This window comes from Canis lupus, chromosome 10 (assembly GCF_003254725.2).
Source record: "Canis lupus dingo isolate Sandy chromosome 10, ASM325472v2, whole genome shotgun sequence".
NCBI classification, from domain to species: Eukaryota; Metazoa; Chordata; class Mammalia; order Carnivora; family Canidae; genus Canis; species Canis lupus.
The window spans coordinates 5839157-5856830 of record NC_064252.1 but is presented as its reverse complement, the minus strand read 5'-3'; the positions used below and the strand labels follow the sequence as shown (position 1 = coordinate 5856830).

Genomic DNA, 17674 nt, shown 5'->3' with positions numbered 1-17674 from the left:
CCAGGCATTCCTACAACTAACTCCTTGAAATAATCCCTGTATCTCTATCTAATCTATACTCATATCATTCCCTATTACAGAATTAGGGGCAGATAAACATTTAAGTCTATACTAATTCAGAAATAGAGTCATTAAACCTAGAGAAATTATATGTTCAGAAAATGTGAAGGACAGACAAGATTATTCCCCTTCAGTATCTAAAGTTAAGAAAGGCATGTTTTCATGACAAGAAATCGCTATTAGCAAAGTTACTCAGGTACAAGTCATGCTTTTAGAGATACCTTTTCTCCCCCAGTAATGAAAACTATGTTCTTAGAGAACTCTATTTATACTCTTCCCCGAAATAATATGCCTGAGAATTCTGGTTCTCCTTTCCCAGCCCCTCCTTCTTTCTAAAAGAAGGAATACTTCTCTCTTACTCTAGAGTTCAAAGAGAAAAGTAAAAACATTGGTATCGTGTTGAGAAAGTGAATGGTTCTAACACAGGTATGTCATTTCCATTTCTTTACTTTTATCAAAATGGAAAGAAGACCCAATTCAGTTGTCATTTAACAGATGATTAAACATATTTTTGATGATAGTGCCATGCAATTTTTGGCACATAATATGGGAGGAAATCAAGAAAGTGAGTTTAATTTCCTGGATTAGATGTAAAGTACAAGCATAGAGAATATGGTTAATAATTTTGTAATAACTTTGTATGGTGACAGAATAAGACGACATCTATCATGGTGATCATTTTGTAATGTACAAAGAGTATCAAATCACTATATGGTACACATGAAACTAATACAATATTCTATGTCATAATAATTTTTAAGAAGTCTGCCATAAGAAGAAGTATTTGAACTATTAGCTATATTCTCAGTTTATCAGAAGTCATTTAAGATCTTTAACTGTAAAATTCTTATGTGTCAGGGGTTAAATGATTTTTTTTTTTTGACGAAAGCTATTTTCATTCATTGACTACAAATTTGGTTAATTTGAATAAAATTAGCTTCATGTTAATCTGGACTTCTAAGAACTAGTGTTCCAATAAATGCAAAGAGAATGTCTCAGGATGACAATAAAACAGCATTATATTTAATCATATGCAAAGCTATAAAGTACAACATAGAAATAACTGCTTCAGTAATGACTTTTCCACTGTTTTACAATATAAGAATCTAATTTCTTCCAAAAAAATGTTATTTCTGTGTAGTATTATTCACTTTTAAGTTTTTTAAAAAAGTTTTAAGCCATTCTTCTGAATTTACTGAATAGATTATTTTCCTAATCCAACAGATCATAAAAAAAGTTGACTTTAAAAATGCTTGGAATCCCAACTGATTTTACACCTAATGACAGGAATAATCAACAGACTCTTCATTACTTTCATTCTTTTTCTATGACTTCCTAGAGTAAGAAGCCCTAGTACTTCCAAGTAAAGAGTTTGAAAACAACCATCTTACGCCATGCTGCTTTCCAGTGGAAAAGACCATATCACTCCCTTGCTTCAAATCCATCTGCAGAGTTGCTTCTTCCAGGAAGCCAATCATGAGCCTCCTAGGCCTTGACAATGAAAAAGACAAGGGTTGGAGTGCTCCTCAATCTACTGAACTGATGCTAATTAAAATTACCTCCAATAATGCAAAATTTTAAAACTAGACATTCTCTCAAAAATTTAGGGCATTAGAAAACTATTTTGTTAACTTATTTTTACCACTAGACCATGGTGTATGCCTGCAATCATAACTACGCAGGAGGCTGAGGCCAGGGATAACGTGAAATCAAGAATTTTGAATTTTCCAAAGACTGAATTTGCACATACAGTTCTACATTATTATATTCCTTGCCTACTACTTTGCCTAGGGAGAGTTAAACTAACCAGTTAAAAAATGGAGATGCTAAATACCGTTACTGCAATACTACGTGAAAAAGAATTAAAAATACAATTAATTCCTTCTTCATTCACTAGGTTCAATCCAAGTGAAAGGAGACTTGTAGGAAAGGATAAAAAATACAAGGATTATCAAAAGTAGACTCTTTCCAGTTACTCTGCTTAGCTCCTTGAATTGAAACAAAACAAATACAAAAAAAGACAAAATATCAATCTACTGCCTATTCATTTATGATGTGCTAATGCTAGTCATTATCCTAAGAGTTCTATATTTATATTGTTTGACTCATTTAATCCCCATGAAATTCCTAAGATACAGGTCCTATTATTTTCCTCGTCTGATGAGAAAAATGAATTGTGGAAATAACTTATATAGGGTAACATAGTTAATAAATAAGAGAGACATGCTTTTAATCCAGGCAGTATAACTTCATAACCTGTGTTACTAATTTTTTTAAAAGATTTTATTTATTTATTCATGAGAGACACACTGAGAGAGAGAGAGGGAGAAACACAAGCAGAGGGAGAAGCAGGCTCCATGCAGGGAGCCCGATGTGGGACTCGATCCTGGGTCTCCAGGATCACAACCTTGGCGGAAGGCGGTGCTAAACCGCTGAGCCACCCGGGCTGCCCTGTGTTATTAATTTTTAATGTGTTCTTTTCTTTCTTCTTGCTATACTATAGTTTTCAGACTGTTCCTTAGAGTCCTGGGATCCCATGAGAATGCTTCTGGGGCCATTAAGGAAAGTAAGAGAAAGCAGATGGGACTTTAAACCCTTTATCCAACCAAAGCAACTTCACTACATCTGTTAAATATTGAGGATAAAATTAAACTTTTTATAGTAATAATTTTTTAAAAAGTCTTTCATATTAAAAGGCAAAAATATGAAAATCACAGTATCTAAACTATAATCTTCATGAGGTCAGGATCTATGTACAGAAGTACCTTATGTTTCATATTCAATAATAACTTGATAAAATCATAAGGCAGTACTAATCTCAAAAATATGTAATATTCATACCATTACTGAGAAAATCTTGCATATAAATATAATTAAATAATAACATTAATACACAACCAGCTTGGTGCCACTTGGTTTTTAATCAAAAGCAATCAAAAGATTTCTTTACCTCAAGGCTCTTGATGGGTTAGTAAGCATAATCCATTCTCATATACAAAAAAAGAGGTATGCTTTTCACATATTTTTTTTAGCTATATCAATAATCATACTGCCTGAGGTGCTAAAATATCTATGTATTTTTTAGGATTATTGAATATAAGAAATTACACTGAAATTCAAATTATCAGTAGAAATACTATAATGTTTTCTGAAGTTCATGAATTGTCTTCAATTTCACAGAAGTTATAAGGAAACTTGAAAAAAAAAGGATAATTGAGGAAACTATCTAAAAAACTTACTTAAAAAAATCTAGTCTATTAGTTATATTTTAACCCCTTTCATCTGTGGGCCTACAACTTACATGCATGTTCATAAAACAGAGATAAAGGCTACCGACATAATTTTGTATTCCCTTTAATGGTGAGTTTTCAGCTTGAGGGTGAACATCTAAATCAATCAAAAATCATAGAAGCTTTAAGAAAATAAAACTGAAGTATTAGCTTTTCTAATTGTGGATTAGAATGAAAAGAAGTAGCAAAAATAAAAACTCATTTTTTTTTCTCTTGCCCAAACTGAAAGGAGAGTTTTATTTACAGAAAGTATAGTCTCCAGCCAAGACACAGACATGAAATATTATCCAGTGCTTAAAATTTAAACATCCCTGAATTTTCATCAAAAATTTTTCTTACTTTATGATTATTACCAGAAAGTAACAAACTATCACACTAACAAACCTCACCCTCATGGCTCTAATTTCAGTTGAAATGAAATATGTGAAGGTGATATATATTGAGAGGGTCAGCATTAGATCTACCAATTTATTGTACTAACACTGATTTCAAGTGAGGCAAAAACTAATAGAATGAAGTTTCTGATACCTTAAACATATATAAGAAAGTTCAACAAACGCCAAATCTAGCTCAAGTAAATGATTAGAAGATTTAATTTTAATACTCATTTTAAAGAAATTATAGTTAACCATCTGGAGACAAAACACTAAATAAGACTGTATCAGAGGCATAGGAAACTAGAACATAATAATCCCTTAGAAGGAATTCAGTTTGAGTGAAAGCCAGAGCCACTTCTGAATGATTAGCATGAACACTAACTCCTGTTCTTTCTGACAGACTCAAATCTTTAATGCCTATGTTGTTATTTTCTTAATCCTTATAAGAAAGTACCAAGATTGATTTTAGATTAAAAAGTAAAAACTTCTCAAGCTTTATCAAGTGTCTAGAACCAAAATAATTTTGGCAGTGTCAAGATAGGAGTTATCTAAAAATTAATATGACTTGATGATACAAGAAGACAGTTTTCTGCTATAATGTAACCATTTATATAAAACATTTTCCAGAGATGGTACTAAAGATGATTTTCAGTGGTTAGATAGAATAGTCCAACAGACATCCAAATAAAATTACAATTGTTTGGCCTGTTCCTATCTCTGAAAGCTCAGCACTCACACAGCTTATTATCTAAATAGTTGGCAGAGTAATAATATGTTTTGGCTTGCTCTTCTCAGAGGAGTTCCTTTTCTCTTCTCCCAGAAAAATAAAGATTAAAAATTTAAATGTTTATTTAACCTGCACTAGGATCCTAGAAAAAAATAATTTTAAATAAAATAATTCATATTAAAGCATAAGTAACACTAGTGTGATTAAAGTTTTAAAGAAGAGTTTATCAACCCTATACTGTATCTGCTTAAGTGGAAAGACTATTTTCTGAGTGGCTCAACTCTAAACCAAGAAATCAGAAATTAAGTAATTATGTCCCCATTTTTAAAAGATTGCCAATTCCTGGTCTAGACAATTATGACAAATTCTGATTTTCCAAGAATACTGTAAAGACAATGGTTAATTTAGGAGACAAAGAGATTAATGCCTTGTGCAAAAGGAATTACTTAGAATCTTGGATGGTGAAGAGTCCAATACTATTCTTAGATAGTGAAAAAAGACTTGTTATAATGTCCTTAATTAAGGCATACTCTGTATTTAATCTATTATCTTTGGAAGATGCCTCCTGGGCATAGGAAACTCAGTATTAAAATATGAATAAAGAACAGAAAATTACAGATTTAAAAGTAATATTTTAGAATTTGCAAAAAATCAAAAACCCTCCAAAACAAAAGGACCAAAACAACAACAAAAAAAGGTTAAAACTGAAATATCAAAAATAGTATATCATTATTTTGGGCTTTCTGAAATGCAGAATTTTATTTATAAAAGGGAAATGAAATAACCATCTCTAATTTTATAAATAGTGACAGTGATATTAAAAAAAAATACGGATCTCATTACTTCAAAGTCAATCAAAGACATATTCAACAAGCTAGAAGAGGGTATAGATAGAGTAGAAAGAAAAGGGAAGCTCCATGGAGAAAGAAAGGGAAAAAAGGGGCAGTGATCAATTATATCCCCAAATTAAAAAGATCTTAAAGAGAAAGTGAATTGTTAAAATATGTATGCAAAAAGGAAGTTTATAAAATTTTCTCAATTAAAAAAAATCTTAATTTCTCACTAGGGTTAAAAAAGAAGATAAAATAAATTTATTTAGAGTTAGAAAACCAATGACCATAAAAGATTTATTCTCTAACATTCCGATCAATGTCCAAAAAAAACATGACACTTCTACTGAAAATATAAAGGAGAGATCTCACTTGGTTTCTTTTTCTTTTCAGAGAGCCTAGGTTTTCTGTTTGAAATTATGTTTTTGTGTGACATGATAGTTAATCTTCTACCATGTGGTAATCAATCATATGCTGCCTAATTGAGGAACATGATAATGATATTCTGTTAGCACTAGAATGAATGAATCAAACATGCATGTTTACATCTTCCATGAAAATATAAACTCTCAAAACATATATAATACTCATGTTCTGATATGTAAAACTCTACTTTTCTTTTATTGCTGATTTCCATGAAACATAGGAGTTTCACTTTGGAAAGACCTACCTGAATAGCTGAGTTCATGAAACACGTATTTCCCAAGTTACTTAGGCCACAGAGGCCTGGCTGTTCATTGTTTCTGCCAGGTTCTGAATAATCATAGTTCTTATAAGCAGTATATGATGGGAGACAATAATTTGAGTTTTTCACACTGGAAGAAAACAAAGAATATTTTTCATAATGCAGCTAATTATTACAATACAGTTCTATGAACAGAGTACTTCAAACCTATTTGAGATAGGTGGTCAGTCATTAAACTTTATTTAAAAAATTAACTTGTACTTTTAAAGACATAAACCTAAATTAAAATAGCCCCTTTAATTAAGATACTGCTTATCCATTTAGCAAAATCACTGCATACATATGCCACACCAACCAATACAAACCACTATTATATCTTTCTACCCTTGATTAGCTGGAGCAACTCCACAGCTTGCTCCATTCTTCATTGCTCCATCAAATTTAAGACATTCAGATTTTAAACACCACCCGCAGCAATAAATCATCTCATTTATGTCCCGTTCACATCCTGCTACTGTAATGCAACGAGAACAGTAGAAACGGGAGGAGTTGTACTTTAGGTACAGGTAAGAACAGAGATTTCCAAGGCCTCTGTGACATCACTGGTCTGATGCATTGAAGATTCTATTTATAGTTTCCACGCTAGACCAGCAAAATCTAGTATTCAAATGCAGAAAAAAGTCCGGGGTTATCAGGGCTGCAAAAATGAAATGATTCTAAGCAATACACTCCAGTATTTGCCCTTTCCTTCTTTTAGTTTGTTACAATAATGTAGTTTATTTACCCTAGATGAATATAACCTTAGGATAATTTGGACTATCAGCATAATAAATATTAATCTTAAAAAAAGCTATATAATCTTCAGCCTTAGAGAATCGGAGTAATTTTAGAAAGATGTAAAGTCAATCAGTAAGTTAAATTGTCCCACTTTCTTTTTACATGTGATAAAAAAATAATTTTGTGGAAAAGGATGGATTCTCCCTTCATTTTTAATAGGTTATCTTATAAAATATTTACAATGGACACTTCAGATATAATTCAAAAGCATACCATTTCGAAACAAAAAAAAAGTCACCAAAAAAAAAAAAAAAAGTCACCATTTTTTTTTTCCTTTTTTAAATTCATTAGAAAAAACCTGAACGAGAATCAAGGTCAAACTTAAAATCAAATCATGATTCAAATAAAAGAATATAATGTTATAAATAAACATGATGAATCAGTAACCCTGATAATTTCAACTGGCTACAATTTATTCCTGGTATTCTTTTTTAAAAGTAATTTTTACTTTTAATTTCCAATACTTTCTATTGTAGCTTCTAGACTTTCCCTTTATAACAGTTTAAGTGAACTGCTTACTGCCTGTTGTAACAAAGCCTTTAGTAAACACACACACACATATCCCCCAACAAGCTACGCAGGTAAAACAAAGCTACCTCAACTCAAACTACACACACAATGCTAACCTACTAATATTTTTACACTTTTAAGAACATACTCCCCCCTCAAAAAAAGACCAGTTTCCAGACTCAAAAAAGCAAAACATCCTGATACTTAAAAAAAGAAAAGAAATGAAAAACAGGAGAGTCCAAAGAAATGCAATCTTGATCAATTCAAGAATTTCCAGACTTTTCACTATATTTACTTGTCTTAAAAAAAAAAGAAGTATAAAATAAAAAATAGAATTCAGCATCTTTTGTTTTGGCATATCACTAACTTTATGATTCATATTTTATATTCCCAGTAACTAATAAAGTGCAAGAAGACACTTATTAGCAATTCAATATATGTTCACTCAGTGATTAATAACTAGATTCTTAAAAAAAATAACTAGATTCTTGAATCTTAACCTTGAGGACATGTAACAAATAGCTAAATGCTGTTTATCCTTTATTCCTGTAAGAAGTGCTAAAAATCAAAGTCTCTACATACAAAAATGAAAGGTCTATATTTTCTACACATTCTACATGTTCAAAAACACCCCACACATATCCCGGATATAAAATTGAAATAAAATTTGAGAGAATACACAGGGAAAGCATGCTCAAATACATGCTCATGCCTAGACACACATACACATGCACACACACACAAGTGAAAAGACTAAAAAAGCACATTTACATGCTTATTCTTTAGGTATATATTCAGGTAATCTGTCTCTGCCACAAGTAACACAAATAAATGGATGCTGGAAGGTCTCCTCTTTCTTAGTGGGAAAAGGATGGAATTTGCCGGGATAGGAATATTTATTTACTGAGAAATCAACAAAAACTTCCTTGCCAAAGCCGTTTGTCTTTTAAAATTTTAATCTTAAAGGATATCTACATTTCAGTTTAAGTGACAAAGCATAAGCCTTGCCCAAAGACTCAGTCTAGATGTTCAATGATAATAATGAAAACTGATAAAATATTTTAATACTACATTGATTGGCCACTTACAACCCACATAATGTGCTTCCTAAATCAAATATTAAAGTAAGTAATGGAAAATACCCAAACCAGCAGTTCTTGAAGGCTTCAACAAAGTACATGGAAACCTAGATCTATGACTACTTTTTTCCTAGTCCTTATCCTCTATGGCTGTGCTATTTTGCAAAAATAAAGAAGTCTGACTGTAATCCTAATGAGAATTTTAGTATTATACTACATTAATTCTGTATTATATATAAATCTATCACTCTAAATGAAGATACATTGAAAAACGTAACTTATTTTTTGGTAAAAGTGAGCCCTTATCCTTCTATAGACATTTCAGATTGTCTTTTCAATTAGCACTTACATTTGACATTATAAGTATTATAAATCTATAATTCAATCTTTGTAACTATGATTATGTTCATTTCGCAGTTAATGAATGACGCTTTCAGCAAGTAATTTGTAAAGAGCCATATGGTTGGCTAGCTCTGGCAGGCTTTTTTACAGTTTAATCTCTTACAGGGATCATTTCCATTTCAAATAAAAGAGCTTTAAATGAATTAACATAAAAATAGAAATGTGCTCTGATGTGGAATGCCAAGATTTGTGACAATACATACATTAAAAAGATTTTTTAAAGGCAGTGTTATATCAAAGCAAACATAGCCAAGACAGAAAAATGCACAGAAAGAAAGAAATTGGCACATATTAAAAATGAATTTAAATTACAATTGAGGCAAAAACAAATACTGTATAGACTAGCAGGTAAAATTACTACATCAAGGCAAACAACTGATTCTTCATAATATTAGTCTTTAATAAAAACTTTATTAAATTTATATGAAATAGTTCTAAGTATACTTTGTGTTACTATCTTTATGACTAATATCCTTATTTCTAGAACTGAGAACTTTTTATTTTACCAATGTATCAGTTTAATTCAAGTCTTGAATTTGTTGGCAACTTCATATAAACTTGTAAGTTATAACCTTATTTTAGCATATACTTTGGTAATTGTAGAAAAATTCCACGTAACATGAAGTTTCAAAAATGCACTTAATTTAAAAATTGTTACTATCCACTTTACATACTTTCAGTTAAAGAAACTATGTGATTTCCATACGAAGTCTTAAGCTCCTACTTATTTGTACAAGTTGAACGAAAAAAATAAATTTTATGAGAAATAATCTAATTATTATTGTATTAATTCAAACTCAAATTAATTCAAATTCAAAATAATTAAAATATTAATTCAAATTCAAGTAAAAAAAAACTTTCTATTTTACAAATGTTTAAATTTTGTGACTAAGAAAGGTAAGCTTTACTTTTAAAGCTTTACTTTTATCCATGGTGGTACTTCAGTAGCCATTTCCTATAAAAAATTTTCTAATATGAAAGGACTATTTTAGTGCCTAAAATAAACATAAATAGCTAAAAATATAATCCAGCCATAGAAGTAGAATCATTAAACATACTTCAAATTTAAGAAAATATTCCAATTCCTCTCAGTATCTTTTGCAGTCAGAGGTTTTAAGATCTGATCATACCATGATATTTTTACTAGACAAAAACAGAAACACACCAGACCACATATACTAATGTGAAGACTCCAGTCAAGAGGTCAAAATACAGTCTATGCTCAATACAGTCTACATACAATGTTAAAAAAAAAATCTCTCCAAAGAATAACTATAAATGCATTGTTATACCTGGAACTGAATTCTTTATAGTAAATGTGGGAGCATCTGCAATTGGTAGAAACACAAGAGTATTTTATCTCTTATGAAAAAATTATTTTTGATGAATTTAATCAAAAGATACCATATAAAATACAAACCAGATTATAGGAGTATTTCCTTTCACTTTTCTGCCTGGGGACATACATTTTTAAATAGAAAAGAATATACTACAATGCAATTTTGGATATTCGTAGTGTCTTTAATATTTCACTGTTACACTATAATGTAATTACGGTATACATGTTCTTTTATAAATTACTAAAATAAGAAAATTAATGTTTTAAATCTTCTTGATACATATGGCAAATTCTTTTCTAGAAGAGTTGGACTAATACTCCAACCACTCAAATGAAATCCTTGCAAGAGTAAGTATTGTTACTTAATATTTCCCAGTGACATTGAAGTGGAGAGAAGTGGAGTTTTTTTATGGTTTTAATTTACCCATCTCTAGTTAGTTGTGAATTTGAGTATTTAAAATGTTTATATATTTAATTATTTTGCTTTTATTGTCAGCTGTATCATTTACTCATTTTTCTACTTGCTTTAGAAAATTTCTCACTGATCTTTAGGACATTGATATATTAAGTATCTATTTGTGATTTGTGGCAAGTATTTTTTTCAATTTATTTGCCTTTTAATTTTCTTTTAATTTTTATATGCCTAACAATTAAAAAGTCAATATAATATAAAATTTTAAAGAGAAATTCTCAATAGTGATCCAATTTTCCGATCGTTTCCTGGATAATCTTTTCATTCTCCATTAGTCAACAATGTTATCTGATCACACTAAATTCTTTTGTATAAATGGCTGTTTCTGGACTGTCTTTTCTATTTCACTAATCTGTAGATGTATTCTTGGGTCACTACTATGCTGTTTGAACTCTTAAATCTTTACAACAGATTGCGATATTTAGTAGGATGAATACTTTTTCATTTTCCTTTCCAAAAATTATTTCAGTTAGTCTTATATATTTATAATCTAGATGTATATTAAAATAACTTTGTCAAGCCCTCTCCCCACCCCAGATATGAATTTTAAGGGAAGATTAATTAAACCTATAAATTCAATTAATGATGTTACTTTGAAAATTATTTCACAAATAGCCTTCGCTTTTTTCAAATTTACTCTTTGGGGAATCAGATGCCACTTATGAACTGGACAAGAAGTGCAAATATTTAACTACATACAGTTAACCTAAAAAAAATAAACCACAATGTAATGTATACATTCAAGAAATAGCAACAGGGTAATTGTCTTTAGATTAAGGTTCTTCCCATAATTTGGACTAATCACAAGTAATAAAAGCTTTCATTTTATCCTTTTCTATAAAATAAAAAGCCATGACAATTTTCAAGGTAATAAGCCCACATCAGACTGTAATAGAGATGCCCAAGTGATTTTTAACCTTTTTTCTTATGGCAAGATAGCATACACTTTCGTGTAACTTTCATAAATTCAAAGATACTGAATATTATTCATGATGGGGCAAAGGAATTACTTCTCTGACTGTTTTAAAGAAAAAATGATTGCCTTCTTGATAAATGTAAAAATTGATGTATGCTTTCCAGGTGAGAATCACTGATACATATTTTTTAAAAACACTACATATTGTAGGTGATTTTATGTCTAGTTCCCAAATGACATCTGAAATTTATACTCGTCCTAAAAAATTGAGTTCTAACAGACTTCTATATATATTTTCAATAATTAGTGTTTAAAAAGTAAAATTCTGAAACTACTTTATTTCTCTTTTAGTGAATTAATATCTTATGTATTAAATCAAGAAGTTTATAACTGTGCTTTCTTGTAAAGTTACTCCTAGAAGAACTGGTCAGTAATTTAAAAAAAAATCAATTTTAATGCATTAAGACTTTTATTCTAAGTTTTAGATACAAGAGATTTTTTGCAACCACAATAGGGCGATCAATTAAACAAAGAGTTTTTAAGATTCAGTGCTTACTTTCTGTTGTTGATGTTGTTATAATTATTTGATAGAGATGAAGGAGAGATCTTTGGTAAAGCTGAAAAATTGGATGCACCTGGGGACCTTTAAAAATATGAAAATGTTAAATTAGATAAAAAATGCTGAATTTTGAAATTAATTATGAAATAAAGAAAGAACAGATGACAATGTATGTAGTAAATGAATGCTGGAAAACAGATTCATGAGCAAATTCACTATATATCCTTTGCTTTTCTATTTCCTATGTATTTTTTTCATATAAAAATAATGGTACAAAAGGGAACTATTTTCAAAGGAAATTTATCAAACTAAATATACAATTTGGTATTTTATTATTTCTACAAATCTACTGACTCAATACATCCATTTCTGAGTTCAGATAACCACTTTAAATATTTTACAAATAATAATTACCTTCAACTGGTAGAACGAAAATATCAATTTTTTTAAGGAAGCGTGGAAAGGAAATCCAACTTGTATCTCAGTAGGAACCTACTTCTACACAACAGTGACACAGAGATCCAACGATTTACCAACTCTTTAAAATGTAAGGCAACAGGGATACAATAGCATAAAAGAATTCAAAACAAAATCCCGAGAAGTTATTTTTTGGCCAAAGTTATCTCTATAAAAACTGAAAAAAACAAACAAACATACATCTGACTATATATTACACACCTCACTACTTCAGAATCTTTTTGGAGAAATCTCAATTACTAATGGCTTTTAATCAACCGATATGCTTTAAGGGCATGATTTATAATCAATTAAATACTTAAAGGTCTCTTAAAGATTTAATTTCCCTTGTAATTTTGTAAACAATTTTAATTTACTCGGCAACACCTAGCCCATGGGCTATAAAAATTGTCAGTCTAGCATCTCATTCATCATAAATTCTAAGTGAGGCCCAAAGTGGTTAGTTTTTAGTAATTATTTTCTTTAATCAAGTGCTAATGAACAATGAATTGGTAAATGGGCAGGAAAGTAAAATCCACAAAATCTGCCTGGTTTACAAATTTTAGATGATTTAGATTTCACCTAATCTATACACTTGCAATGCATTAAGCAGAATACATGGTGGGCAAAAAAATTTCTTACACATAAACATTTTTATTGAACTTTAAAAATTTTATATATTATGAAATCTTGGTAAAAATTTATTTTAAGAGTTTCTTTTTGTTGATACAAGTTGTATAAGGTAGATTATATTAAGTAAGACCTCTATTTAGATGCCTTTCTGACAGAAGACTTTACGAGATATTATTTCACTCTACTAAGTTCAAAACATAAAACACAATCAACCAACTTTTTAATATAAAACAATGTAGAGGACACATTTAAAAGGTTATCTTAATATTTTAAGGTACTAGTTTTTAAATATTAATAAAAATATAGAAGTATCCTGGCATTTTTGCCTTCATGTTAAGAATGTTAAATTAGCAAAGAAAAAAGGGGCGCCCAAGGGGCACCCAGGTGGCTCAGCATTTGGGCATCTGCCTTCAGCCCAGGGCGTGATCCTGGAGACCCGGGATCGAGTCCTGCATCGGGCTCCCTGCATGGAGCCTGCTTCTCCACCCTCTTCCTATGTCTCTGCCTCTCTCTGTGTGTCTCTCATGAATAAATAAAATCTTTATTTTTTTAAGATTTATTTATTTATTCATGAGAGAGAGTGTGAGCGAGAGGCAGAGACTCAAGCAGAGGGAGAAGCAGGCTCCATGCAGGGAGCCTGACGTGGGACTCGATCCTGGGTCTCCAGTATCATGCCCTGGGCTGAAGGCAGATGCCCAACCGCTGAGCCACCCAGGCTGCCCCAAAATAAAATCCTAAAAAAAAAAAAAAAAAAAAAAAATCCAAGTTTATTAGAGATTGAGTTACAATGAATTTAGGAGATTAATTTTTTAAAATGTGATCCACTTAACTAGAATTTAATTCACTTCAAATTTTCAGAAACAAATATATTGAAATGTCCTTTTGAATTTTACTTAAAGTCAATTTATGGGAATAAAGATTACTTTATCCAATAGAGTGGCTGAGGCACATATATTTTTCCTTCTCTGACCATTTGTGGTCTTTTTAGTACTCATTAGCAACCCTATCCAAGGATAGTATTACAAGTTTCTATGAAATTCACTGAAATACTCAAAGATTTTTTTTTTAATTTTTATTTATTTATGATAGTCACACACACACAGAGAGAGAGAGAGAGAGAGAGAGAGGCAGAGGGAGAAGCAGGCTCCATGCACCGGGAGCCCAACGTGGGATTCGATCCCGGATCTCCAGGATCGCGCCCTGGGCCAAAGGCAGGCGCCAAACCACTGCGCCACCCAGGGATCCCTACTCAAAGATTTATTAAATGACTACTATATGCCTTGCCCTTGGTAAGTACTAGGAATACAAGGACACAGTTCCTGCAACCTCAAATAGCTCACAATCTAGTGGGAGAAAATAACACATAAGCAAAATAACTATAAAACAGTGTAAGAGGGATCCCTGGGTGGCGCAGCGGTTTGGTGCCTGCCTTTGGCCCAGGGCGCGATCCTGGAGACCCGGGATTGAATCCCATGTCGGGCTCTCGGTGCATGGAGCCTGCTTCTCCCTCTGCCTATGTCCCTGCCTCTCTCTCTCTCTGTGACTGTCATAAATAAATAAAAATGTTTAAAAAAAAATTAAAAAAAAAAAACAGTGTAAGAAGTCCTGTAACCAATTTTAAATTTATAACAAAATATAAAACTTTGTGGGTAGTTAACATGAGGCAATTTAAAATGATGCACAGAGTTGGAGAGGTAAGTGGAAACTCGAAGTGACAGTATTCCAGGTGGAAAGAACAGCACACACAAATGCTTGGGATTGTCGAAACTAAGAGGTGTTTAGGGAATTATCAATAAATTCAGTTTGGCTTAAAGAGCTGTAGGTGTGTAGTGATAGGTACAGAAGTTAATAAGGTAGGCATATAATAAAAGACCTTTTATGTTTTATGAAGGAATTTTATTAGATCTTATACCATTGTGCTGGGCATGTTGAAAGAGTTTAAAAGGGACTATCAGATTTGTACTCTAGAAAGGTAATTCTTGAGAAGGAGAAAGGAGATTGAGAGGTTCACTTAGGAGACCAGATTAATAAAATTAATAAAGACTGGGGCAAAGACCACAGAGTGGGCACAGGCAACATGAGTTGGATGTTTAAGAAATGGCTCTCAAAATATAGTCAGTGGACCCTTAGAGGGTCTCACGATTTTTTTTTTAAAGATTTTATTTATTTATTCATGTGAGACAGAGAGAAAGAGAGAGAGAGAGAGAGAGAGAGAGAGAGAGAGGCAGAGACACAGGCAGAGAGAGAAGTAGGCTCCATGAAGGGAACCCAACGTGGGAATCGATCCTGTTATTTGACCCTTTCATTGGATGGATATTTGCAATGATAGTGCAAAAACAATGGCGGGTAAAATTGCTGACACCTTAGCATGAGTTAAAGCAGCAGCACCAAATTAAAACTAGAATCATTGTATTCTTCATCACCTCCTTGCAGTGGAAAACAGTTTTACTTAAGAATATTCATGTTGAAAAGATAAAAAAATAATGATTTTATTAAATACACATTTAATATTATTTGACAAACTGGCAAGTCTCTATAGAGCACATCCATTCTATACTGAAGAAAATGACTGTCATGAGGAAAAAAGTCTGATGCAATTATTTCAACTTCAAGAGAAACTAGCTTCTCTTTTCACTGTGCCACTCTTTCACATAAAAGGCTATCGGACAGACATCTTCTCAAAAATAAATGAAGGGAGCCTGTAACTTCAGGGAAAAAACTTGAAAGTATTTGTTGTTGCCAATAACATTCAAGTGATCAACAAAAAACGGAATCCTGGAAAACCTGACTTTGCCACCGTGAAGCTTGATAGCTTTTCACTACTTAAAGACTTTCCTCGTAAGATTGGTGATGTTTTAACAAATGTGATTTAAAAATATTGTATGATGAATTATGTCAATATTTAGACTATCTGCATAACTCCATGAATCAGTATTTTCCAACTGCATCAAGTTACACATAACAAATTTTAACACAATAGTTTTATAAAAAGTTCATTGATGTAGTTTCAGATTCCACACTGCAATTACATTTTCATCATTAAGCCACCACTGGTCAAGTTCTGATGTGGTATTAATTATCTGCAAATACTTCTCTGTGTTCTAACTACATATCTGTGAGGCTGAGTTTTCTTTATATACTTCAATCCAAACAATATATCACAATAAACAATCTGAACAATATATCACAATAAACAAAAACAAATGAAAATTTAGCTATCTTCTGTTTAGTCAGATATTAAAGAAATTTCAAAATGTAAAACAGTTCTACTCTTTTCAGTACATCATTTTGTCTTAAAGGTTATTTTTCATAAAAATATTATTTATGTCAAAATAGAATGGTTTTAATATTGTTATTTATAACTAAATATGTAAAAGTTTGATTTCTAATCCACTTTTATAAAGTTCTTTGTGTCCTTAATAATTTTTAAGAATGTCTCACTCTCTATCTCAAGTAAGTTAACAAGTCTTTTTTTTTTTTTTTAACAAGTCTTTTTAAAAAATAACTTTAACAATGTAAAGGGGTACACCCAAGATCAATACATCTGAAAACTTCAGGCTTAGGAGGTAGCAACTGCAAGACTGCTAACTAATTAGATGAAAAGAATGAAGTTGAAGGAAGAACTCAAGATAGCTCTGAAACGATACCTGAAATAGGAAATAGGACATAGATATAGATTAGGTTGAGGGAATGGGAGAAGATAAGGTAAGATTTTAGTTGAATCTTACATGGCAAATCCTACATGACATTTAGAAAAAAATCCAGAATTCAGAAGAGAGTTCTGAGCTAGAAAAATAGTGGCATATTTCTGTCAGTTTGAGCTGAGGAAAAGAATTAGCATACAGTCCATCCACTGATTTTGAGAACGTATTATGGTATGAAAGGAGAAGTCATCAGATGGAAATTTGTGAAATATTAATGCATTTAAGTTGTAAGCAAAGCTGCTGCATGTAGGCAGCGAAGCTGTATACTGCCCAGTACCAAGGAGGGCCTTTCATATAGATTACAAATGTGGAAAATGCCCAAGAACTGTGCAGTACATAACCCAACAAGCAAATATGGCAGTCCTGGAGAGAAAGAGTACCAGCCAGCCAGAGAATTTGTTAGAGAAGTGAAAACAGTTCTTGAATCATGGATTTAAATCAAGAAAAAGTCTTTTTTTTTAATTTTTTTTAATTATTTATTTATTTATTTATGATAGTCACAGAGAGAGAGAGAGAGAGAGAGGCAGAGACACAGGCAGAGGGAGAAGCAGGCCCCATGCACCGGGAGCCCGACGTGGGATTCGATCCCGGGTCTCCAGGATCGCGCCCTGGGCCAAAGGCAGGCGCCAAACCGCTGCGCCACCCAGGGATCCCAAGAAAAATTCTTTAGGAGACAGTTAACAAAAAGAAGTATTAAAGGAAGGTCAAATAAACTGGGATACAAAAAGGTCAAATAAGGACTTTGTTAAATCCTGAATGGGTGGTAAGAAATAATAAGTACTGCCTTTTTAAAGTTGG

General features: G+C 31.7%; 1 protein-coding gene and 1 long non-coding RNA gene across 13 annotated transcripts in view; one reads left to right on the top strand and one right to left on the bottom strand.

The window, feature by feature from the left end:
• Nucleotides 1-1536, top strand: part of LOC112677937 (uncharacterized) — a 73920-nt gene extending 72384 nt beyond the window's left edge. Inside the window, exons 6-7 of the long non-coding RNA XR_007413347.1 lie at nt 425-486; nt 1400-1536. This is a non-coding gene — a long non-coding RNA (uncharacterized LOC112677937). The remainder of the gene's footprint in view (nt 1-424; nt 487-1399) is intronic.
• USP15 (ubiquitin specific peptidase 15) overlaps nt 1-17674 on the bottom strand; it is a 122905-nt gene that overhangs the window by 36335 nt on the left and 68896 nt on the right. For 5 of the 12 annotated variants that reach the window (XR_007413343.1, XR_007413344.1, XR_007413346.1 and 2 more), the window contains exons 7-8: nt 12081-12167; nt 5955-6099 (exon numbers count right to left, since the gene is read on the bottom strand). Coding sequence is in view for 8 of the 12 variants with exons in the window: in XM_025476763.3 (XP_025332548.1) it covers nt 5955-6099; nt 12081-12167 (232 nt within the window). In the remaining 4 variants the exon portion in view is untranslated. Of the gene's footprint in view, nt 1-1445; nt 1552-5954; nt 6100-6334; nt 6539-12080; nt 12168-17674 lie in introns of those variants that run through there. The other 7 variants (XM_025476764.3, XM_035696589.2, XM_049115109.1 and 4 more) reach the window with 6 other exon arrangements.